General features: G+C 36.2%; 2 protein-coding genes and 1 pseudogene across 5 annotated transcripts in view; 1 reads left to right on the plus strand and 2 right to left on the minus strand.

The window, feature by feature from the left end:
* Window positions 1–15,448, plus strand: part of GDI2 (GDP dissociation inhibitor 2) — a 33,370-nt gene extending 17,922 nt beyond the window's left edge. The window contains exons 4-11 of the mRNA XM_045857852.1: window positions 1,749–1,883; window positions 7,447–7,645; window positions 7,903–8,034; window positions 10,759–10,858; window positions 12,262–12,433; window positions 13,996–14,140; window positions 14,335–14,389; window positions 14,475–15,448. Of these exons, the coding sequence (XP_045713808.1) occupies window positions 1,749–1,883; window positions 7,447–7,645; window positions 7,903–8,034; window positions 10,759–10,858; window positions 12,262–12,433; window positions 13,996–14,140; window positions 14,335–14,389; window positions 14,475–14,621 (1,085 nt within the window). The 3' untranslated portion in view covers window positions 14,622–15,448. The remainder of the gene's footprint in view (window positions 1–1,748; window positions 1,884–7,446; window positions 7,646–7,902; window positions 8,035–10,758; window positions 10,859–12,261; window positions 12,434–13,995; window positions 14,141–14,334; window positions 14,390–14,474) is intronic.
* LOC123831046 lies at window positions 678–1,013 on the minus strand (annotated as a pseudogene).
* Window positions 15,449–15,590: 142 nt separating the features above from the next.
* TASOR2 (transcription activation suppressor family member 2) overlaps window positions 15,591–24,869 on the minus strand; it is a 79,362-nt gene continuing 70,083 nt past the window's right edge. For all 4 annotated transcript variants that reach the window (XM_045857849.1, XM_045857850.1, XM_045857848.1 and 1 more), the window contains 5 exons: window positions 23,747–23,872; window positions 22,971–23,124; window positions 21,746–21,851; window positions 19,197–19,378; window positions 15,591–18,473 (listed from right to left, as the gene is read on the minus strand). In XM_045857849.1, the coding sequence (XP_045713805.1) occupies window positions 18,355–18,473; window positions 19,197–19,378; window positions 21,746–21,851; window positions 22,971–23,124; window positions 23,747–23,872 (687 nt within the window). In that variant the 3' untranslated portion in view covers window positions 15,591–18,354. The remainder of the gene's footprint in view (window positions 18,474–19,196; window positions 19,379–21,745; window positions 21,852–22,970; window positions 23,125–23,746; window positions 23,873–24,869) is intronic.

The following is a 24,869-nucleotide window of genomic DNA, read 5'->3' on the forward strand; positions in this document are numbered from 1 at the left end:
ACCTTAAGGTTATAAAGATACTAATATTTTGCTGTTTTAAATTATTATTGTCTTTTATTCCCATCCCAGCCCACCCCTCCAGAATACTTAGCTTTAAATAGTTTTATAGTTTTATTTTTTCACCTATTTTTTATTATAAATTATCTATTTTGTTTTCCTGTTTGAGACTGAATTTTTTCAAAATGGCAAGTCAGTTGTCCTTCAACACCATTTATATTTTCCACTTTGATTTAAACTTTTATAATGTATTAAATTCTTGCATGTGGGTCTGTATTGTTTTTCACTAATATGTGCACTAATAATATAACTGTACAGTATACTTTAACATCTGGCTGCATGAAGTTCTCATTATTTCATGTTCTTAAAGAACCTTTTTATTTTGACTAAGTGTTCTTTCAAATGAGCTTAAAATAATTTTATTTGGTTTTTAAAAGAATGCATAACTAAATGGAACAATAAATCAGTGTTTCTTCCTCCCCCTCTCTCTAAAATCAATTTTTAAGAAAAATAGAAATAAAAGTACATTTACTAATACTAATGGCTTACCAGTGTTTTCTTAACATTGTCCATAACTCCTACGAAAAGTCTCCAAAGTCTTATTTTATTATTTATTTATTTTTGTTTTATTTATTTATTTAACTTTTTTTGACCAGTACAAAAATTTATTTAACAAAAGTTCAATGTGAAAATGTATAAGACTCAATTTTTATATTGTAGTATAACAGATGTGGAGAGGGGATTTGGAAGCAGTTGGTTTCTCTGGTGAACACGCCCATTCTATAGACCCGTTCTAAGGCTTCTAACATGATGATATTGCTGCCTTGTGTTACCACCGTTCCAATATTGTTCTGTTGCCCACTAGGTGCCATCTCCACACATTCATCCATTACAAGATTCATAAAAGGGTCAAATTCCTACAAGATTCCTTGGATATGTCTGCCACTATTTAATTTCAGTGATAGCTTCTTGTCCATAAATTTTTTTAGCTCAGGGAGGGGGTGAACTTTGCTCATGGTGTCTATTCAGTAAGCTCAAAGATACCTCCAAAAGGTATTCTTCACCGCTTACCCAAAGTCTTATTTTAAATGAGGCAGTCAGAATGCATGCCTAGTTGTTAGCATATTTAGAAGTATTTTTTAATGTTTCAGTTTCAAGATTAATAACTTCATCAACTTGCTTTTGTAAAAGCCACACAATAATTATTACAGGTATGAGATTCAGAATTATAATACTACTTCACATAGGTTGGGTTTCTTTAAAGATTCCATTATATTTTAAAGAGAGGCAACTCAGGCAAAACTTTTGAGGAGTTTGTGCTCCCCTTTCTTTTCGTTCATTAAATCTTCACCCGAGGAATGTTTTTAAATTCATTTTTAGAGAGAAAGACAGAGAGGCAGAGAGAAACATCGATTAGTTGCTTTCTCTATGTACCCCAACCAGGGATCCAACCCACAGCATTTAGGTGGACAAGACAGTGCTTCAATCAGTGGAGCCACCTGGTCAGGGCTCTTTTTGACTTTAGAGAGGAAGGGAGAGGGAGGGAAAGAGAGATAGGAACATTGATTTGTTGTTCCACTTACTTCAACTCATTGGTTGATTCTTATATGTGCCCTGACCAGGGATTGACTCCACAACCCTGGCATATCAGGACAGCACTAACCAACTGAGCTACTCTGCCAGGATTATTTCTTCTAGTTTTTAAGGGTAGTAGGATATAGGTTACAGTTTGAATTGTGTGACTTTTATAGGTCAGCTGGTTAAGATGCTGCTTTATACAGAGGTCACTCGTTACCTGGACTTCAAAGTGACTGAAGGGAGCTTTGTCTATAAGGGAGGAAAAATCTACAAGGTTCCTTCCACTGAAGCAGAAGCCCTGGCATCTAGTAAGTAATTTTATTTTATTTTCTCAGAATGTTAAGATTTCACAACGGAAAATGAATCTTAGGGATTAAATTTAATGTGCCTTTATGTCACCCATCATCCACTCATTCAATCAACAAACACTAAATGTCTATTATGTGCCAGACAGCATTCTCGGCATTTGAGAATACTTCAATGAATGGGATGCTCAAAATTCTCTACTCTTTTGAAGTGTAAAGAGAGGTTAAATGACCATCTTTGTATCACGTAGCTTGTTGCTTGTGAATCGGAGCCTATCTAGGTCTAGAAATGCTCTTTTATTATTATTTATTATTTGTGTATTATAATAATTCATAAGAGCTTTTTTTGGTTTCCTGTGTGTTAGGCTTTGTGCCAAACACTTACTTGGCTTTTAAAACCACCTTATGAGGTAAGTTTTTATTTTAACAGAGGAGGAATCTGAAGCCTGAAATCACATAGGTGATTTAAGTAGAAGGATGGGAGTTGAAACCCTGGTAGGATTGCTCCAGAGCCCTGTATTTAATCACTGTGCTAAGCTGATCTCCTAGCCTATGTTATCCAACCTCCTGAGAAAGAAAAGACCTCTGGTCTGGCAAAACCCATCTTCTGATTGGTGGTGTTGTTATTTTCCAAAATCTCTATTTTTAGGAATTTCCAGTAAGTATGGAGTGACTTTATTTTTTGCCCTAAATATTTCCTCCACTGGGTCAACCAAAGATCCCTGGTTAACGTTTTCTATTCTGATCTCTCTTTTAAATAGCGAACACCCCTAGAAAAGACCTCTGCTCTTTAGAATGTTGTAGTTATTGTGCAGAGCATTTTGAGAAAGAGCAAATTTGTATAACTAAAGGGTAGATGAGTTTTATATACTAAATATTTTAGGAGTTTAGAGGAGGGAAAGGTTTGGTTGGGAGAATAGGAAAATAATTGATAAATTCCATTAATTTTATTTTGGCATAAGTATGGAAAAACGTTCTCATTTATTTTGGCAATTTTTCTAACTCCATTTATTTACTTTTTGCTATTAGGGGAGAAAATACTGGGCCTAAAATGTTGAAAGACACTATAGCTGGATAGTAAAAAAATCCTAGTAACAATTAGTTAGAATTGACAATTGGGGGAGGAAGGGAATGGTTCCTAATTAAATTGAAAGGAGTTAGTGGTGTAATCATGGGTTAGAAAATATTTTAAGTCTTTTAAATGACAGTGAATTTAATCCAATAAAATGTCATAGAAATAGTTCAAGAATTTGAATACAATCTTTTTAAACAAAGTTTATGCTCTTTCATTTTTTTCTCTTTGAGCTCTTATTTATATATCATTAAATTTATTTTTAATTATAGGTGACATGCAGTATTACCTTAGTTTTAGGTGTACAACAAATGATTAGACATTTATGTAACTTAAAAAGTGGTTACCACAGTAAGTCTAGTACCCATTGGGCACCGTACATGGTTATTGCAATATGATTGACTATATTCACTATGCTGTACATTATTTCCCCCTGACTTATAATTAGCAGTTTGTACTTCTTAATACCCTATACCTTTTTTGCCCACCCTCTACCCCCTTCTACCTGGCAACCATCAGTTAGTTCTCTGTATTTGTTTGTGTTTTATTTGTTTTTTTAGATTCCACATATAAGTGAAATCATAGAGTATTTGTCTGTCTTTGATGTATTTCACCTCTGGGTCTATCCATGTTGTAACATGGCAAAATGTTCTTTTTGATGGCTGAGTAATATTCCTATGAGTGTGTGTATGTGTGTATATGTGTGCATGTGTGTGAGGGTTAATCTGTCTTCCATATCTATTTATCTGTTAATGGATACCTAGCTCACTTTCTTGGCTGTAATGAACACAGGGTTACATATCTCTTCAGATTAGTGTTTTAAGTATCTTTGGATAAATACCCCAAAAGTGGGATTGCTGGGTCATATGGTAGGTCCTATATTAATAGTTTTAACTACTTCTTCAATTTAACAAAAATTGAAGGACTTAACTTTCGGCAGTTGTGGTTTTCCCTTTTTAATTTTTTCAAATATATGAAATATTTACATAACCTGAAAGTCAAAATTACATAAAAAGATATATTTAGAGTGTAATTCTTATTCTTACCTTTTTCACTCCATTCTTTCTAACCTGATAATCATTTTTACTTGTTTCTGGTTTATCCTTCCTTTTGCAAAAGTAAGCTAATATGTTAACGTATGTATTTTTAAACTTAGGTTTACTGAGGTATAGTATTCATACAGTAGAATTTACCAGTTTTAGTATACAGTTTTATGAATTGTTACCAATAGCCCACATTTACTGAACATTATGTGCCAGCATGTATGCACTAAGTACTTCATATGTGTTATCTAAATTTATTTTATATAGTCCTTTATTACAACTCTGGGAGATGTGGGTGCTATTATGTGTATTTTACAGTTGGGAAAACTGAGGTATGTTGGTGTGAAAGGAAAGCACAAAGTAGTGTTAACTGCTGATTGGTAGAACTGTTAGGAAGTCAGATTTATCTGACTCTAGACCCCTGTACTCTTACTACTGTACTGTATATAGTCTGGAAATACAGTTTTTTAAAAATGTGGGTTTTTTACAGATTTTATTAAATTTTTTTAGTGTGAAAAGGGAGGGAGAAAGAGGAAGAGCAACATCCACATATAAGAGACACATCAGCCAGTTGACTCACACACCCCCAACTGGGGACCTAGCCTTCGTTGCAACCCAGGCGTGTGCCCTGACTGGGAATTGAACTGGTGACCTTTCAGCTCACAGGCTGGCACTCAGCCCACTGAGCCATATCAGCCAGGATTTAGAAAATATTTTAACAAATCACATAGTTTGATTCTCTTTTTTTGTGCTAAACATTTCTAGTTACTGAGGTTGTTTTTCATATAATATGCTATCTTGATCTCTTGGCCACTTTTTTGGGGAAATTCTCTGATTTGCCAGACCAGACATAGTACTCCAAATGTTGTTTGGTTGGTATCAGTGGGACTATTACTTACTAGGAAAGTAATATAGACAATATATTTCTATTAATAAAGCTTGCTACTGTTGGCTTTTTTTTTTAGGAATGGTAGACACTATTACTTCGTGTGATAGATAGTTCATGGTACCAACTAAAACCCCAAGTCTCCGGTAAATATTTGTTTCTTGGGCAGATGTTATTTTTGTCAAATAAATGAGAGATGTATAATGACCTCTAGAGTAGTGTTAAAATCAAATAGTATGTTCAGAAATGTTTTGAGGCGTTTTCATGAGTAGCTTTGAAGTGTGCCCAGTAAAATTTTGTGTCTTTAAGTTAAATCTTTAGTTTGAGGCATCTATTTTATCTGGAGCACCTTGACATCAAGTCACCTTTGATAAAACAGATCCAAGTGAATCCCAGGGCTTGTGGCATTCTGAGGAGCTGTGTTTGCTGCAGCAGCCAGCTGCTCATCTGGAGTAGGTAATTTGGGTCCTTCATTAGAATTCTGTGTTATGTGTTGTGTTGTATCTTAGTTTTTGTATGATAATAATTCTACTCCAATTTTTAAAATTCTATGGTCAAATCTTATACCTGTTAGTTAATTGGAAAGCTTCTATCTGTTCTCTTACTGAAACTGCTCTGGATTTTGTAGGTTTTTTATTTCAAAAGTCTTGGTGTGTTTTTGTTTTGTTTTGTTTTGTTTTGTAAGTAAACCTCTGCAAGTGAATGAAGTAAAGTCAACCAATTTGCAGTGAAGGTAAGACTACTCAGGGGGCTATTCTGAAAAAGATTTTATTTCTAATTTTATTTAATTTGAATTTTTTCTTTCTATATGGTATATGCAGTATATGAATAAACTTATTTTATGTTTGTTTCTACCAGATGTTAATTATATGGATTGAATATTTATTGAGCACTTGCTATGTGCCAGGTACCCTTGTAGGTTTGGGAATAGGGAGGGTTCAACAGAAGGATGAAAGTAAACAAAAAATGCTTTCCTAATGAAGTTTACATTAGTGGGAGACAAGCTATAAATAAGGAAAAGTATGTCATGGTGGTAATAATACTGCGTAGAAAGTTGAGAGCAGGAGGGATTATGGGGGGGCAACAGTTTTCGATAGGAAGGCATAATTATAGAGGTAGCTGTTACAAAAATTATACAGTAGGAACAGTATAATTTGAACTCCTTCAAATATGACTTGCTGAATGAGCACTGGATCTCCAAAATGTTTGTAGTTGCAGTGGTTCTGTTTCTAATGCCATAAGCGCTAGTTGGTACCATGCATGGCAACATGAAAGGAGTAGAGAAGCTGCTGGAGCGTCTCTTTTTCTGTGAAACAGGTGTAACCAGCAGGGCTGATTCTGTCCATCAGGCATAAGGATGAGGGGCAGGAGGGAAGGAAATAAAGGAGAGGAAAGAGAAGGTTAAGAAAACATTAAAGATTTTTATTCTGACTTTTAAAAAAGTTACGCAGTAATCCCCAGTAAACTGTTGGTGGTAGCTGTAGGTTCCAACAGGCACTGTCCACATGATACCTGAGTTACAAGTGCATTGTAGTAGTGACTCATGTTTCTTTTTGACTGCCTTACTCGTACCACTGACAATTAAGCTTGTGTCTTAACTATGGTGCTGATGTGGTGATAGAATATTTAACCTTATGCCTTTTCCTGTGTGTACAGTCTGTCCATTTTTTAAAGCTGGGCTGTAAGTATTTTTTTAAATGCAGCCAGCTGTCATTAATAGCCTCCTGATCATTTGAATTTTCATTTTTGTTGGTTTCACTTACAGTCTTGGGAAATGTTAAAAATATCAAAACATTAAACCGTCAACAGATACAAAAGAAACGTTTGAGAGTTTGTTATTTTTAAAGCTATTGTTGTTTTTGGAAGTAGCTGTACAGTTTAGGAAAGGGGGAAGGAGGAGACTGTAAAACCAGAATAATTTCTTTTCCTTTGCCTGTGTCTTTCTGCCAGCTATATACCAGTTGTAGGAAAACTGACTAGTAGGAAGTGCTAAGGATTTATTGTGTGGTTGTTCATAGCTGTCTACTCATCTGCTTTTTAAGTGTGCAAAGCAGTGAACTGATTATTTAGGACTTCATTAAAGTAAGTGACTAGCAGCCTAATCAACTTCTAAATTTCTTTGAAATCAGTTTGTTTTGGTAGCTAAGTTTCTTTCCCATTAAATGCTGGAATGTATCTTAGTATACAGAAAAAAGAAAAGGAAGAGCATTTAGAATTTTAGGCAGTTGACTGATTATCGATCAGAGTAGTTAAAACAACATTCAGCTGGATGCCTTTATAAATAATAGTTTTGTAAAGTCATGTTTACCGTGTACCTAATAAGAGACATAATTAGATAGATATACTGCCTTTAATTACTTGTAATTATACTGTAAAATTGAAGACCTAACTGATCTTTTGTACTTATGTCAGTTTATTTTAAAGCTGCCCAGACTCTCATACCTTAAATTGCACATTGTGCTAGAAGAGCGTCAGACAATAATATGGCATATTTAAACTTTTTCTTTCACTCTTTTCTCCAGTGTCCTATTGTGAGTGTGTGCTTTTTGAAAAATTCTGTTTTAGGTTTAATGGGGCTGTTTGAAAAACGTCGCTTCAGAAAATTCCTAGTATATGTTGCTAACTTCGATGAAAACGATGCTAGAACTTTTGAGGGCATTGATCCTAAGAAGACTGCAATGCGAGAGGTGTATAAGAAATTTGACTTGGGCCAAGATGTTATAGATTTTACTGGTCATGCCCTGGCACTTTACAGAACTGATGAGTAAGTTTATTTTTAGATTTATATATTTTTTGGAATGCTAACTGAATTGGCTCATTTTCCAATGTGGAAATTCTAACTAAACAAATATATAGCACTGTTATGCAATGAAAGAAGAGGCTCTGGTTGCAAACTAATGTTAGAACTTTTTAAGTAAAATAAAAAGGTATTGAATTGAAATTACTTCAGAAACAGATTTTAAATAGAACACAAGAATGAAAACTGAAGCCCTTTTGTAATATTTATTTCCTCCTCTTCAGCTATTTAGATCAACCATGTTGTGAAACCATTAATAGGATTAAACTTTACAGTGAGTCTTTGGCAAGATATGGCAAAAGCCCATACCTTTATCCACTGTATGGTCTTGGAGAACTGCCACAAGGATTTGCAAGGTAGGAGTCCATATTTAACCTGTTTATAAAACCCCACTGATTTTGAATCTTACCTTCAGTGGCAGTATGAGATACAGTTGTGAAGAATGAGACAGGATATGCCTGTGAGTGATGTGATCTTTTTTATTTTTATTGAATACATTCAGTGAAGCCACAGATCCATAATAAAAATGTTGAGTTTGATAAATGTATAAACTTGTGTGATCAAAACTAGAATCAAGATACAGAACATTTTACTTTAGAAACTTCCCTTGTATGACCTCATAATCAACCATCCCCTACACCTGTCATTTCTTTGGGGTGTGGGAATCCAGGAGTGGGAAGTGTTTGCTGATATGGCAAGTGTTTAACTTCATAAGACACTGTGAAACAACTTGAGAGTGGTTGTACCATTTTACAGTCAGCAAAGTTTGAGAATTTTAGTCATTCCTCATCCTTGTCAAAACTTTGTGTCGTCAGTCTCTTTAACCACCCTAGTCGGTGTGAAATGCTATTTCATTAAATTGCATTTCTCGGGACTGATATTGATCACCTTTTCGTGAGCTTATTGGCTGTTTGTATAATTTCATGGTGTGATTATTCATGTCTTCTACACATTTTTAAAGATTGGGTTGTCTTTGTGAGTTTTAGGAGATCTGGATGTATCTTGGCAGCAAGTTTTTTGTCAGATATATTAATTATGTTTTTCTTCCAGTCTGTGACAGAAGTTTTATATTTTTATATCTTTTTTTACTTTTTTGTATGTTTAGTGCTTTGGGGGTCCTATCTATGAAAGCTTTGCCTACCTCAGGAGCACAGATGTTCTTTAATGTCTTCTTCTAGAAGCTTTATAGTTTTAGCTTTGTGTTTAAATCTGTGACTCATCTTGAAATAATATGCTAGTGTTTGGGGTGAGGTAGGGTTATTTACAGTGTCATAGTAAGTCTTGAAATCAGGTAGTGCAAGTCCTCAACTTTGTTCTTTTTCAAAATTGTTTTGGCTGAGGTCCTTTGCATTTCCATATACATTTTAGAACAGGTTGTCAGTTCCTAGAAAAACTTGCTTCCTGGGATTTTGATTGGGGTTGAGCTAAATCTATAGATCGGGGGGCAGGTAGCAAAGGTCAAAGGGAGCCAAATATATGGTGATGGAAGATTAGACTTTGGTTGGTGGGCACTCAATGCAGTGTACAAATTATGTGTCATAGAAATGTACACTTGAAACCTATGTGATCTTACTAACCAGTGTCACCCCAGTAAATTTAATGAGGACATCTATAGCTCATTTTGGGGGAGAATTTTCCAATCCGTGAATGTGCTCTATCCATATATTTAAATTTTCTTTGTCAGCAATATCTTGTAGCTGTCATTGTAGAGATCAAGCACTTTTTTTGTTCAAGTTTATTCAAAGTGTTTGGTTATTTTTATGTTAATGAAAGTTTGGTTTATCTCAGTCATTTGCTGTGAATATACACAAATAAACTGATTTGTGTATACTGAACTTACATCCTATGACCTTGTGCTTATTAGTTCTACTAGTTTTATAGATTTCTTAGAATTTTCCTTGTACACAATTACACAATTATTTCATCTCTGAGCAGAGAGATTAGCTTCTTACAACTTTCGTGTTCCCCGCCCTCCTAGCCTTCATGCACTGGCTAGGAGTAGCACAAAAATGATGAATAGAAGTGGTGAGAGTGGACATATATTTTATTATTAAATATTTTGTATTATGAAATATTTTTTCTTTGTGTTAATTGGTAATTCCTCTTTGGATCACATTTTCTTGTTTCTTCAACTTTTGATCATATATTGGACATAATGTACTGATACATTGTAGAGATGCTAGAGTCTTTCTCTGAAGAGTATTATTTCATTTGAATAGGCAGATAAGTTCACTTTGAACTTTGGAGGCTTGATTTTACACTTTTTCGGGGGGGGGGGGGTCTTGTTTTTGGCTAACTTCTTAGTCTTGGCACAATAGGTGTGTGGTCCTAGGGCTTTTGTGGGAAAGTCCAGGGTGTCTGCCAAGCTCAGCAAAATGAAGCAATTTCAAATTTCAGACTCCTTTGTCTTTATGACTGACTCGTACCTAGCTGTAAGCTCTGCTCAAGTCTTTTTGTTTTTCAGCTATTGCTTTTTGCCGGCTTCCTTGTAATCTTCCTCATGTACAAACTCTTCTGGAGTTAGTTAAGGATTGGAAGAGATTTTACAGCTTTGGTGGCTTCCACTTTAGGATTTCCTCTGGCAATTTTCATCTCTGTTAACAACCCCAAATTCTGTCCTATGTCATTTTAAGTCAGTAAGATCCCAGAGTTTTTGCTTCTTTTCTAGGTGCTCCATGTTCCCTCAGGGGAAGCAGCATCCATACAAATCACATAAAGATCTCATCCCCTTGTCTCCTTTCAAGTCTCTTCCCCAGTGCCCGACAGCCTTGGGTCACTCTGCAGTGCCTCCTGATAGTTTCGTTTATATGCAGGAGTCTATTAGACCCATTTAAAACTGTTCCTCCATTAGCAGTCTTTTTTTGGGGGGTGGGTAGATTTAATGTTAGTAACTGAATATGAGAATCACTTCATAGTTTTGATTTTGTTTTATAATTGATGTTTTAATGACTTAAACTAATGCTTTCTAGAAGGCAAATGCACAAATATATAATACCTGTAGCTCATTAAGATCTAAGAAAGGAGACTTTAATAGCTGAAACAATTATAAAGCACCAATTGTAATTTTAAAAATTTTCTAGGCTAAGTGCTATTTATGGAGGTACCTACATGCTGAATAAACCAATTGAAGAAATCATTGTGGAAAATGGCAAAGTGATTGGTGTTAAATCTGAAGGAGAGGTAAGTAGCTTCTACAACTTAAATGTACTGTGTTCGTGTGAAGAAAACTTTATTATCTAGTAAGTACTTTATTTGGTCTGGACATTGATGCTAGAATTCAGACTATATGTGATTTCTTATAGTAAACCGATATTCATTATGACTAAGGACTAGTTACCACAGCCCGGTTTTAAGAAAACACATAAATACTTTGTATAGTGTTGATTGTTGCTTCCTCTTAAGACTAAAATATGTAGTATTTTAGTTCTACATGGTATCCTGTATATACAGTGGGTTGGTGCCTGTTTCTCAAGTTTTCATTTAAATTTAGCTTTATTTGTACCACTTATAATTTACTGGTTGAAATTGGGCTTGGGCAATACTAACCATTTTGTTATTATTAATAAATTGTTAAAGATTAATGTTAATTATTAACGTTTAATTTGGGGTTTAGCTATGGAGCTGCCTAGGTGGAGTTTTGAACAGTGTTTCTCAAATTGGAATTGAATATAAATCATTGTTACTTTTGTTGAAGGGTATATTCTGATTCAGTAGTGGTCAGAGGCGAGGCTGCATTTTCTTGTAAGCTCTCAGGTGATGCCAGCGATGTTAGTCTGCAAAAACCAGATCATTTCTCTTCCATCAACTCTTAACAAATAGAACTGCTCAAAAAGAAACTCAAGAACTAAGTTTAAAAAAATATTTTGGTCTTTCTCATGCTACTCCATGAGTTAGGACTATATAAGCAACACTCACTAGTTGGCTTTCTGAACTTTCATTACTGTTGCAGATCTTTTGTAACTGCCTACTACTTTCAGCATAATGCATGTTTAGGAAATACAGATAAATGTTTTAATTTGATATCTCAAAGTCCTTTTTATTGCAGTTTTATCCCATTCTTTGTGTCACACACAACTGCTTCTCCTTAGGAAGTGTCAAGGCTTTGATATAACGAGGAAGAAGATTATTATGTATATTTTACAACTGAAGTTTTACTTAGAGACATAGTGTTAAAATGAGAATGGTGTTGGTTGGTTTGTAATACTGGTACTAATTATAGAACATTTTACTCTTTACTTGGTATATTCTCATATAATGACAGCCCTTAATTATAGGGTTTCATTTAAGGCTAAAAATTCTTTGAGATTGCATAGAGCTAGGATTTGAACTCTGGTCTTACTTAGTTCTGAACATTGTGCAACAGTTTTCCTAACACTTGAATAGGATTTAGAATTAATGGATCTGTTCCAGGGAAATTTGTGGAGATTGTTGGCAAAGCTAGTTTTAATAGTTACCTATAATTCAATAAATGCGGTTAACTTTATGAAAATTATATTATATTCAAGAGATGGTGGCTTCAGATACTGTCTAAAAACATCGTGGACACCGAAGATTATAAAGCCTTTAAAAATATTTTATTACAGATTGCTCGCTGTAAGCAGCTCATCTGTGACCCCAGCTATGTAAAAGATCGGGTAGAAAAAGTGGGTCAGGTGATCCGAGTTATCTGTATCCTTAGTCACCCCATCAAGAACACCAATGACGCCAATTCCTGTCAGATCATTATTCCGCAGAACCAGGTCAACAGGAAATCAGGTGAGTTTGGAAGATTGGCAGATGTTTATAGAATTTTGTTAGACATCATTTACGTTTTTGCTTGATCCCAAATTCCTAATTTTATCTGCTCTATTAAAGAGGCCTTAGTTTTTAACACACGGGAAACAAAGTGTGATAGATCCCTCTTAGCTGAGATCCTAGATCATCACATTGAATGGACAAATTAAATTAGCCTAGGAGTCCTGCCTCAGCCTTGCATCCACTGCTTTGGACCTCTAATCAGAGGTCATCTGTAGAACTCAAGAGTCTGAGCTAAGATGAGCAGCCCAGTCTCTCCTGGTTCCAACATTATGTGCCTGTGAATGTTTAGCTTATTAGTGACCTGACTTCACTATTTTGAAATGATGACAGTTATTTTTAATGTCATTATTTGTCAACTTAATACTTATATTTGATTTTAAAAGTGTGCTAGAATACAACTTAAATTTCTCTAAAGATCAGAATTTATCTTTAAAATGGTAATTCCTAATCTGTTTATTTTAACCAGTAGTTTTCATCTACAACCTCTTTCTGAAGTCCAAAAAACTTCAATCAAAAATTCAACTTAAAAGGGGGTATTGGCTTTTAAATAGTTAAAAGCTATCTGTATTTTTTTTCCCATATAGGAATCCAAATCCCCGATTATTACTAAAACAAGGGACTTGTACTATAGTAATATGTAAAAAGTTCCCAAGCAGACACCTGGGTGTGTGAAAGTCAAAAAGGGGAAAAGAGAACCCAGGAATTATTTTCTGTATTGGAAATGATGTGGTTACTTAGTGGTATACATGCAAGAGGAATCTATGGAATTATGAGTTTAGTACACCAACTCAAGAATAGTTTTTGCTGATTTGTAACTTTATATTAAATAAATGAAAAATTAGTACAGAAGGTTCCCACTTAATGATGGTTCGACTTGACTTACGAATTTTCAACTTTAGGATGGTATTAAGTGATGACAGTATAAGTGATGACCATCATATAACCATTACTTTTCACTTTCAGTACAGTGTTGAATTCAATGAGTTTTTGACCATCTGTAGGCTAATGTAAGTGTCCTGAGCTTATTTAAGGGGTGCTAGGGTAAACTATGATGTTTAGTAGGTTAAGTGTATTAAGTGCCTTTTGACTTAATGATGTCTACTATGGGCTTTTCAGGATATAATACCACCGTAAGTTGAGGAGGATCTGTACTTAATAAAACCTTTCTTAGTAATTCAAAACCTTTCTAAATGCAGAATTCAGACAGACAGAAGACCTCAGAACAGTTCATATGGTTTGCCAGGGTTCCATAGTTAGCTGTGACAGAGCTGGGAAGAGAAATCTCATTTTCAAGTCCAGCAGTTCAACTGCCTTCATCTCCAAAATGCTAAATGTTATTGAACATTTGCATATTCTATGTATGATCCTGTTTGCCTTCATAGACATAAAACTTAAAGCTTACAAGGTATTGTCTATTCCAATTAATTTTAATTCACATCTCAAAGAAATATGAGACTTGAATGTGCCCACAGGCCCAAGGTTTAAGACTTTGGCAGTGAGTTGGCATTATTTGTTCGCAGATATCTATGTCTGCATGATCTCCTCTGCACACAATGTGGCAGCACAGGGGAAGTACATCGCCATAGTCAGTACAACTGTGGAGACCAAGGAACCTGAGAAAGAAATCAAACCAGCTTTGGAGCTCTTGGAACCAATTGAACAGAAGTAAGTGATGTGTTCATTTTTATCAGCTAAGATCCTAGATTGATTTTGGCTCCATGGTGGGGCAAACTCCATGAGAACAAAGAAAGCAGCCATTGTGTCCACCAGTCTCATCCTTTAGGATCTGCACTTCAGGGGAAGCAGTGAGTGGGTGTGGGGTCAGCTCACCTGCTCACTGAATTCTTTTTCTCCTCCAGATTCATTAGTATCAGTGACCTGCTTGTACCAAAAGATTTGGGAACAGAAAGCCAGGTGAGTGTGGTGATCTGAAAAGGGTATTATCAGATTTTATTGGGAGACTTCCCTAGTTTCAAGTCTTTCTCATTTTTATTTCCAGATCTTTATTTCCCGTACATATGATGCTACAACTCACTTTGAGACAACCTGTGATGACATTAAAGACATCTATAAGAGGATGACAGGAACCGAGTTTGACTTTGAGGAAATGAAGCGCAAGAAAAATGACATCTATGGGGAAGACTAACAGCAGTCCGTGTTACCATTTAATTAGGACAAACTTTAAAATTTGGCAAATAATGCATATTGTATGAAATCAATATTGTAAGGCCTGCTTTTGTAATCCAAACTGAGAGATTGCAGAGCACTGCACCAGTAAATACAACTCCCCTTTCTAATATTGTGTATTAACTTGTTTTCATGGAGTGGCTATTCAGAATTGACAGGTGACCACATTCTGTACTGTTTAACCAATGCTCGCTTTTTTTCTAGTGAAGGGTAAGTTTTAAAACAACATTGTGATACTGATACAGAGAACTTGATACAGTATTTGTATCTTTTAATCAGTGTAGCCTTTGCAGTTACGTGCTTCTGCTGCTCAAGAGCTGGATCAATACAATTTGCGTGCCATCTGTCCTCTTGACATTAAGGAAATCTGAAATCAAATATTCCATAATTTGGGACAGCATCTCAAAGTTTTCCCTATAGCTTTACATTTTGTGTCTTGTCAAGTATTAGGATAGTGCCCATATAGCCTGGCCACAGAGATGGGTTTATGTGGGCCTAAAATTCTAACTGAACTCCAGACTTCATCATTTTGGAGGAAGCCTGTGTGTGGTGTTTTAACCTGATAAAACTGGTGAGAGCAAATGAAAAAGAAACCTATCATAAAGCAGGTAAATGTAGAAGCTTCTTTTGTATCCCAGGTATGGCTTCTTCAACGGACCAAGCTGCAATGAAATGCAGTATTGATTTGACAGAGCCTTTCATTCAATGATGTCTGCCTCAAAATGGCTCCAGATGATTTCTGTACTGCAAAATAAAGCCAAACTCGGGAAACCAATTCCCTCTCAATGAGTCTGTGTGTGTCCTGATGTTTAAGAGCTACAGAAGTACTGTGCCGGCTTCGACACAGCTGTTTATTTCCTTTGGCAGAGCTGAAACTGATGCTTAGGAGAGATGCTGGTGAAGTGTGTGCTTAGTCACTGACAGCTTGTGAGGATTCAAATGTGGATAAAAAGTCTGTTTACCTGGCTTCACTGTGAATAGACCCCAAATTACATTCTTTTGACTCAATATAACCAAAACTCTTAGAGATTCTTATTGGTGGTTTACAACAAGTATTGTTTTCCATACAAATGCAAGTTACTGGCTTTGATAATTTTACTTATAATATCATGAGAATAAGTGAATTGTCAGGTGGAATAGGAACTTCAATATTTTTGCATAATATAAATTTTAGTTAGACTGGTACCTCCTTTCCCTTTGATAGCATATACAGTGATAGCTGTCAGATGAATGAAGACAACCGTATTCTTGTAGGCTGAATATTGATTCTTACAGTTAAGCCTGAAGGGCAGATGACTAAGGTAATCTGTTAAAGCAATTAGGGTAATAATTTAGATTATTATTCAAATTGTCTGATTTACCTTATTATTCAAATTGTCTGATTTACCTTAGTTTCTAAATGTCATACTACCCATTTTTGGCCAGAAAGTTCTTTGTTGTGGGGGACTGTCCTATGCATTATATGTTTACTGGCATCTCTGACTTAGCCACTATATGCTAGGGACACCTCCCTAGCCCAAGAACCAGAAATGTCTCTGGATTTTATGTTTCCCAGGGGACAAAATTGCCCCAGGTGAGAACTTCCAGGCTTTATGTGAGAAGATGATCTAAAATCCCAGCAAGTCTTTTTCCCCTTCCCTACCTATATTTTAACTTGTCAACTATTCATGCAGGCGGATGTACATGCTGGACTAATAAGTAGAAAGAAAAAATACCAGCACTTTTGCATGTTCCTCATTTAATTATACTACTTCTGTCCCAGGCCAATGGGGTAAAGATGACGAAGGCACAAGTTCTGGAAGAGCCTATAGTCCAGATTAGACCCATTATTCTGTGGCTTGGTTAAGTGTTAAACTGTAGAAAAAGTGGTATGGAAACTGATGGCCTTGTGGGTAGAATGTTGGAAGGGTTTTCAAGCAAAGGGAGCTGAACATTTGAGGTACAACTTGAAACAGGTGTTGTTGGGCAGACAGCACCTGACAGGTGGTAGTACATACTCAGTAAATGTTTCCTCAGTGTACCAAATATGGTTATGGCCCTCTTATGAGAGTCTTATTCCTGGGGGTAAAAATAAAATGGGTTCCCAAGCGAAAGCCGTGTCAAATAAATGTTATTAGTTCGTCTTGTGAGAAAATAACAAAGAGTGAAACTGGTACTTTTGTTTGGGTAGGAAGTACACAAAGTAGATGAATGGCTTTTGAAAGAAGTTTCTGTACCTAACAGCCCCAGAAAAGGGCCAGGTGAAAACTCTTGTGGCCCCGGCTGGGCAGCTCAGTTGGTTAGAGAGCACTGTGTGACACACCTGGGTTGTGAGTGCGATGTCCAGTCAGGAGGATGCAGACAAGAAGCAACCAATGGATGCATAAAGGAGTGGAACAACAATGTTTCTCTCATCAATAAGTTTAACAACAACAAAAATTAGCTGAAAAGTCCTGTGAATGTCCTCTTTCTGTAGTTTCCTCCTCAGTGCACATAGGAACTGTAGGAGCAGAAGGCACTGGGCAGGTCTCTGGAATGAGACGGATCAAGGCCAAAGTGATAAATGTGGGAGGAATCCTCTGGAACCTAGTTGTTCCTGCCAAGTGGCCTAAAAAGTGCTAAAACTTCCCTGACAAACTCCAATTTTTGCTATAAAGTCATTGCAGAAACAGTTGGTTTTTTTTTTAGTTCTCTTTATTTAAAAATTAGTTACAAAAACCTTTGTTCCAAAGAGATGCTGTATCTTACAAATGTTTTTGCTTGGTTTTCATTTAAAGGTAATGAAGTTATTTCTAATGTCATAAATAAGTGATTATTTCTTCTTAGAGTTGATTTCGTAGTTCACTCTTTACAAAATAAGTGAAAAATGAGTTTATAAATTTGTATCATTTCGGAAAAAAGGTTAACTTTATGTAGTGTTGTTTGAGTAACAGCAAATAAAACATGGCTGTAGTTTTCACAAGGGTGGTAAAACCTTTAATAGACAAACATGCAGTGTCTTGCTGATATTAACATGCAAAAACAAAGCTATTGGTTCAGACTCATTTTTGCTACAGTTGAGTAAATTGTTTCTAATTATTTTAACAGTTCAATTAATAGCTTTAAATTAAAATAATTTAAAACAAAATATTTAACACCTCAACCCAAAGCTAATGGACAACTACTATGTCACTGTGAATGACGTCAGCTGTTTTAATACCAACCCCCCCCCCCCCCCAAAAAACAAAAAAGCAAGGAAAACTGTCCCGTAAGTTGCAGAACATTGATTTTTCAATTATAAGAAGGGAAGACTTATGTGTCTTGAAAGTTTTTTAAACAAAAGGGAAAATACTAATCTGTTGTTGGCATCATTGATGTCTAGGCAAGCTGCAGTTGAATCATCCGGGTAAACTCAAAATTGACCATTCTGTCTTTGAAACAAAATAACCAACAACTATTTTATAAATGGCATGCTACCTAATGGGGAACACTTCTGTGCATTCTAAGTTGCATCATCAAAAATGCACATTATAGAGAAAATGGGTAATTCAAAGGAGGTTGGTTATTTCATTCATTAATAAATACTTTACAACTTCCACCCCTAAGTTATTTTTAATTTACAGCATAATAACATGTAAAGAACAGTTTTGGACAACTGGTTCTCATAGACACAAATGTCAGAGCTATCAACCCTCAACTCCAGCTGACATGGGAGAGTTACAGAAAAAATGTGCTTACCAATAGCTACTCCTAAATGGAGCTGCTACTTTTTGTATATTTTCAATAAAGTTATTTACACCTGTAATGAGGATGCCACTATTTTCAAAGACTTCTCTGGAGACAGCAGGCTTTTCTGTAGAAAGAAAACTATCTTTTAGTGAAAAATTCATTAATGTACTTTTTAAAATGTGTAGTTGACATACAGTATTAGTCTCAAGTGTACAGTGGAGTCACTCAACATATTAAGGTACCTTTTTAAAAGTAGCAGATACTCCATTTAAAAAACTTTTCTGAAACTCATGGGGGGCAGGGGTGGTGGTGGTGCTGAAAACCACTGATAAATGACAATTATAGTTATTCCTTTAGTAATTTTTAAAGGTTTGGTGAAGATTCACATAAAACATTAAAAATTAGGGATAAGTACAAAACTAACTTAGTACTTGTAGGAGATGAAACTAGTAGCAACTGTGCTGGAGGACTATTAATTAGACAGTACCCCTCACCTAGCATTTATCAGGGTAACAGCTAATCTGGGATATATCCACATGTATCTTATGGCAGGGGTGTAAGCTCATTTTCGCCTGCACATCAGCTTCACAGTTGCCTTCAAAGGGCTGAAATAATTTTAGGAGTGTATAAATGTAACCTCCTTAACAGTTAAGGAATTGAAATTACATTCAGCCCTTTGAAGGCAATCACAAGGCTGATGTGGCCCCTGGTGAAAATAAGTTTGACACCCCTGTTTATGGTACCCAATGAATCCACTTGCAAGGACATTAATTTTAGAGTTAACCTATTTTGGCATTAACTGATGATGACATGAAACTGATGCAGAACTAAGGCTGTGTGACTTTACCTGTTAGGAAGACAGCAAACCTGGCATGGATATGCTGAATTTGCAGGTTTAGGAGACATTTTAAATGTTCTGCTTTTGTTGATGACCGAGAGTCACACTGGTGATAATGAAGCAACTCAATGATATTTGCACTCTGATATGACTTCAATATTAAGTTCTTCTTATATGCAATTGAGTCCACTCTGAAAATACATAAACGTTAAATTTAGGTTCAGTGTAAGTTTGTGAAAGTTTATTTTTAACTATCACTATCTTCATTTTGTTGTTTTATTTCTAGATCTTCTCTTGCCTTTACTTCTAGTTTATGCACTTCTGATAAAACCAACTCCCAAGATCCTTTGTTCCTGTTCTTTTCCACCATACACTTGCCTTCCCAGATGTCACTGTCCTGATGTGTTCCATCAAAACATAGGTGTACTGCTTTTGCAAATACAGATTTTTTAAAAGTAGCACCCTCGTTCCCAGAGGGACATTTACACATTCATCTACTACTACTTCTAACAATGTTGCTAGCAAGTGGCCCTCTAAACTGCAATGGCTCCAAACCTTTTAAGTCTCTTCAAAACCTCTATACTTCTGACTAAAACTATTTCATGGCTAGATTTTCCTTAATTTCTCACCTTCTTTTAAATCTTACTACCACCTTCTTCCTCTTTTAGAGGCAATTAATTGTTTAACATCTCTACTTCTGCTCTTGATTCCATTTCTCTAGTCTTCCCTAGCACGCACTTCTACCTTCCTCCAGCTTTCTGGAGAAAGCCAAAATTGTATGTCTCCCCGCCCATTCTAGTGAGTGACAAGTACTATTCATATCATGATGATGAATTTCCTTCCAGGCTTTACCTTTTGTACATTTCAATTTATGGTTGGCATCACACTGTACATAGTTTTAAGATACCAACTTTCCTGTTATAAGTTTCTACTTACTGTATTGTTTTGTATGGCATTACTTTGCAAATATTAAAGAATTAATAAAATTAGCCTAGAGGTGGAATTGAGGCTGGATTCATAGTTACTGATAGCTACCCATGGCTATAAACACCTTGGTGGTTTTTAAAAGGTAGTTAGTTTGTTTTTAGTTTTAGATAAATTCCCACAAAGGTCAAAGGATATGAGTTTTCTGATGAGCTCTCATTACAATAGCTCAGTACTATTTGAAGAACATATGGTGCCAATAGTGATGTTATTTCTCTATCCAAAAATTCTGTGAGTGCTAAATAAACTTATTCTTACTAATTTTATAGATCTGCTCTGGCACCTCAGTGCTTTGGGTTGCCTCTCTCATTATTCTTTAGTTGAACCTTCCTCTAAACTGCTGTCTAATTCCCTGTGAACTTATGGTCACAGCCTTGGACCCTGTTAGCTCCTGGTTGTCCTTTCCTAATGCCTCTCCTAAGTATAAGCCTTTCCTGAACTGTTAAGTCATGTTTCAGCATTTCATGCACACCCACAATTTTGGCTGTTTTCACACCTAGGTTTGTATTTCTTTGAAGAAAGCAGTATATGGTAAAACGTAGTAACGGTGATAATAGAGACAATCCTTCTAAGGTAGAAGCCTAGCTTCACAACTGACACTATAGTCAGGTCTGTTCTGTCCTCCCCCATGCTTCAATTTCCATATCATTAAAGTGGGTGTTTACTATCCATCTCCTCTATATAAAGTTAGGATGAGATAATTGAAGTAAAACACCTAACAGTGCCTGAAACAGTCATTTAACAAATGCCTCTGTTAAATCTATTCCTTTCCCAGTCTGTCTCCGAGCTCCAGATCTTCCTTTCCCAGCTTCACTAGAACCTAGAGGCACCGTTGGACCCCAAGTCTCCTTAGCTGAGGAATCAATACTTCTCTTTAAAAAAAATTCCAGCTCTACATAGAGTTTTGCCTGTTGGTAAGCTATTGTTTAAGGGTAAAATTCAATTATGGATATAGTCTCATCTCAGTTTTTCCATCATACTTATAAATGAGGCAATTTAAAAAGCATTAATGTCGCAAGCCCATACTTCAATTTATTTTTTACGGTTCATGGTAGTAGAGCCTGAACTTAACTCCATGGACATTTTAGGACCCTTACGTCTGACTTCTTTGCTTCTGTTGGTCTACACAGTGCTACTCAAAGTATATGCCTGTAAACTTTCTGTCTTTTTAACCCTAACTTGAGAATATATTTATTATTTGAGCATTGATCAGTGCCTCCCATACACACCCTGACTGGGGATCGAACCTGCAACCTTTTGGTGTACAGGATGACACTCCAACCACTGGCAACTGGCCAGGGCTGTGCCTATACACCTTTGACTGCAACACACAGCTTCTTTCACTGAAGGCCCTGCTACAAAAACATAATCCAAAAAACCAGTCAATCGAGCTAAATACTGTGTTTAGTGACAGATGATTTCCATTCCAGCACAAACTTACCTTGAGTACCAGTCCAGAGCATGCTGAACATTTCAGGGTGACTCATGTGTCAAAGGTAAAGGCAGGGAAAGCGAAGGGAAGGAACTCTTCCTATTCCTACCTCCCCCAAGCCCTCGCAGAATTCAGGCCTTACCGTACATCTTCCTTTAGCTTTTTACTTTCCCTATAGTGAAGGAGCCACTTCCACCTTCCATTTCCATTTAGTTTCTCCAGGATTTTGACAATTTCCTTTAGTTGAACTGCAGAGTAGAAAAAGTTGTGTTTTAAGGCTTTTGGCTTGTCGACTTAAAGTCTAGAATTTATTACTTGTAAAAAAATAAAACCCATGTTTGAGTGTACACTATCATTGCCACTTTGCAGAAGGGCAGGATCCCATACTGCATTTCAAAGATATGGCAACTTATGGCACCTCATTTCAGTCCTACCTACTCATATTGCAGTAGCAGAGGACTGTATAGAGAAAGAGCACTATGATTACCAGCAGTTAAAGCTGTGAATGTAGTACAAAAATCACTGAACCTCACATAGAAGGTTTAGTTGTAACAGCAAAAGTCTAGGTTTCTAAATACAGAATGTACAAATATTTTTCAACTTCAGTTTCCATGCACAATTCATGCTTGTTAATAAGGTATATCCTCCTGATCCTCTAGCCCTAGAAGTGGTGTATCGGCATTTAGTTCTAATGTGGCAGGTTTTGATCATACATAAAAGTGTCTGCCCTGTGCTCTGACAGGCTAGGTCCATTCAGTGCCCTGAGAGAAGCAGATTATACAGTTGACCATTGTGCAACATGGAGTTAGGGGCACTGACTGCCCACCTAATGGAGTAATTGTGTATAACTTAAGTAGGTTCCCTGTATACACAGATACCAAGCCTCCAGTTGACCCTTCTTGAACAACATGGGTTTGAACTGCTCAGGTGAAGTGTAAGCAGATGCATGTAATTCAAAATCATGTCATTCAAGGGCCAACTATGTGTTAGTGTTCAAGCAGATGACTGACACAACTTCCAGTAGCCATTTTTTAAGATTTCCATATCCACAAGATGGTAAGGGAGACAGCAACAGGTATGGAAGAGGGCTGATTGTAAACAAAAAAAATTCTGTAGCTGACTTGATTTGGCACTCAAAGAAGTCAAATGTTAAAAAACCTCAAAATTGTATGACTGTTTTAGCCACACTTTTGAAAGAAGGAATTTAGGTTTGGTGGTGAAGACAATTAAAACAAGAGAGGTTAAGAGCACGTACATTGGGAATAAGAACTATACAAAAACTGTTCTTTTCCATGCAATTATTTGGGTCACTGGGTGAAGAGAAACTTATTTGCCTATATTTCAAAGAAAGAAATCAAAAGACCAACCTAATGTTAAAGTTTCTAACATTCTGTCATCTGATACCACAAAACCTCCTGTCCGAAACAGCTCTTGGAAGGTGTAATTGAGAACATCTTCAGGGCTGTCTACTCCAGCAAAGATGACACTGGGAAAATGCTTCAGCTTCAGCAGAGAAGGAATCTGTTAAACATAAAAGGATCTCAAATGAAAATAGGTTCACTGGGTCACTTCTGTCACTTTTATCCAAAAGTTTCAAGATTCAGGACAGCTAAAATTACTTTTAACCTTGATGACTGATAGGTAATTCTACCACACATAAGGAATATTAACTCAATTCATCATCAATGCTACAAACTCATTTAAGCTAGTTAATTACAAAGTGGTCTCTACAACTCTAGAAGTTGGAGGTAGTAAGGGCAGAGTGAGTATACCTGAGGTTTCGGAACCTGTAATCAGGCAGGTAACAAGCTAACACCATCACTCCCTGTCTCCAGCTTCACCAGTGTTGGTGCTGTAGGGATGGTCAGTTACTACCTCCTGACAGCAGGGCTGTAGCTATGCCGGTAAGTTAGATCTCTTGGGAGAAGCAGTCACCTCTATTCAACTGAGTAAATATCCTAAGAAAAATTCTGCAAGTCCTTTTAAAGCAAGATTTATTCCTATTAGATGAAAATTTACTAATGTCTTTATAGTTTTCCCTTAGTTACTATGAATTTAAAGAGGCAATGACAAGTCTAATAATTATAAAATAACAAAAGGCCTGGAATACATTTCTTTGTAAGAAAGTTACTTCCAAACCTACCTGATGCAAATGTGATGAGATATCTTCATTTTTGATGATGACCATTAGCATATCATTCTCTCTGTGAAAAGCTTGACAGAAATGCTGAGGTTCAATTTCTGTGTGGCCTCCTTTCCTCAGAATATTCTGAAAGATTTACAAGTAGCCATTACTAAAAAAGGGATACTTGCACAGAACTACTTTTACTGTTTACTGAGAATTAAAAATATATCCTATTTACTAAATTATGTCCTAATAAGGCAACATAAATGGCAGTTTGTCTTACTACTAGGTTAGATTTCACCTGTGAAAGAGATGACTCCTCAGTATCACAACAGCTGAGTATAGAAGTTTATTTCAAAGGCAAAAAACCCCAATATATAATAAAACTCTAATGTCCATAAAGTATCAAAGGCTGATTCTTTCTATTTATTTTTTTAGAGAGAGAGGAAAGGAGGGAGAAAGAGAAACATCGATCAGTTGCCTCTGGTATATGCCCCACCTGGGGAACAAACCCACAACCCAGGCATGTGCCCAGGCTGGGAATCAAACTGGCAACCTTTCGTTCTGCAAGACAATGCCCAACTAACTGAGCTGAACTGGTCAGGGCAAAAGGCTGATTCTTTTTAAACATTAGACTAATATATTGAGAGTCACCCTCTTCAAGGGAATTGCAAAGATGTGCTAAAAAAAAAAAAAGTGCCATCTCCAGTCAAAACGTTTCTAGAACTCTTGAAAATAATACCCATAACAGATAAGCATTACTCTGAGTATCATTAATGGAGGCTTGGATTTGAACACTATGAGAGATGCATGTTAAACTGTGCATGGTAGTTAGGCACTAACGTACACAGAATAGCACTGATATAGCCTTATTGGAAGGGTGAGTTTATGTAATTAAAGACATCCTTTAATCTTGTCCTCCTTTGTGATTTTGACACTGTTTCTGTCTAAAAGATGCTGGAGGTTTCCATTGCACACCTGGATATTCCTAGTCAGACCAAAAACACTGTGTCTTATGATCACTTGTTTCCTTTATAAAAAATAAAGTGTTACTTTTGCCAGTCTCCCTTGGATCTCAAAACAACTCAAATTTTGATGATTCAATTCAATTCAAATTTTGACTCTTGTATGGCAATGTATT

The sequence above is a fragment of the Phyllostomus hastatus genome, unplaced genomic scaffold, assembly GCF_019186645.2.
Source record: "Phyllostomus hastatus isolate PE091 unplaced genomic scaffold, TTU_PhHast_1.1 phas_scaffold_1674, whole genome shotgun sequence".
Classification (NCBI taxonomy): Eukaryota; Metazoa; Chordata; class Mammalia; order Chiroptera; family Phyllostomidae; genus Phyllostomus; species Phyllostomus hastatus.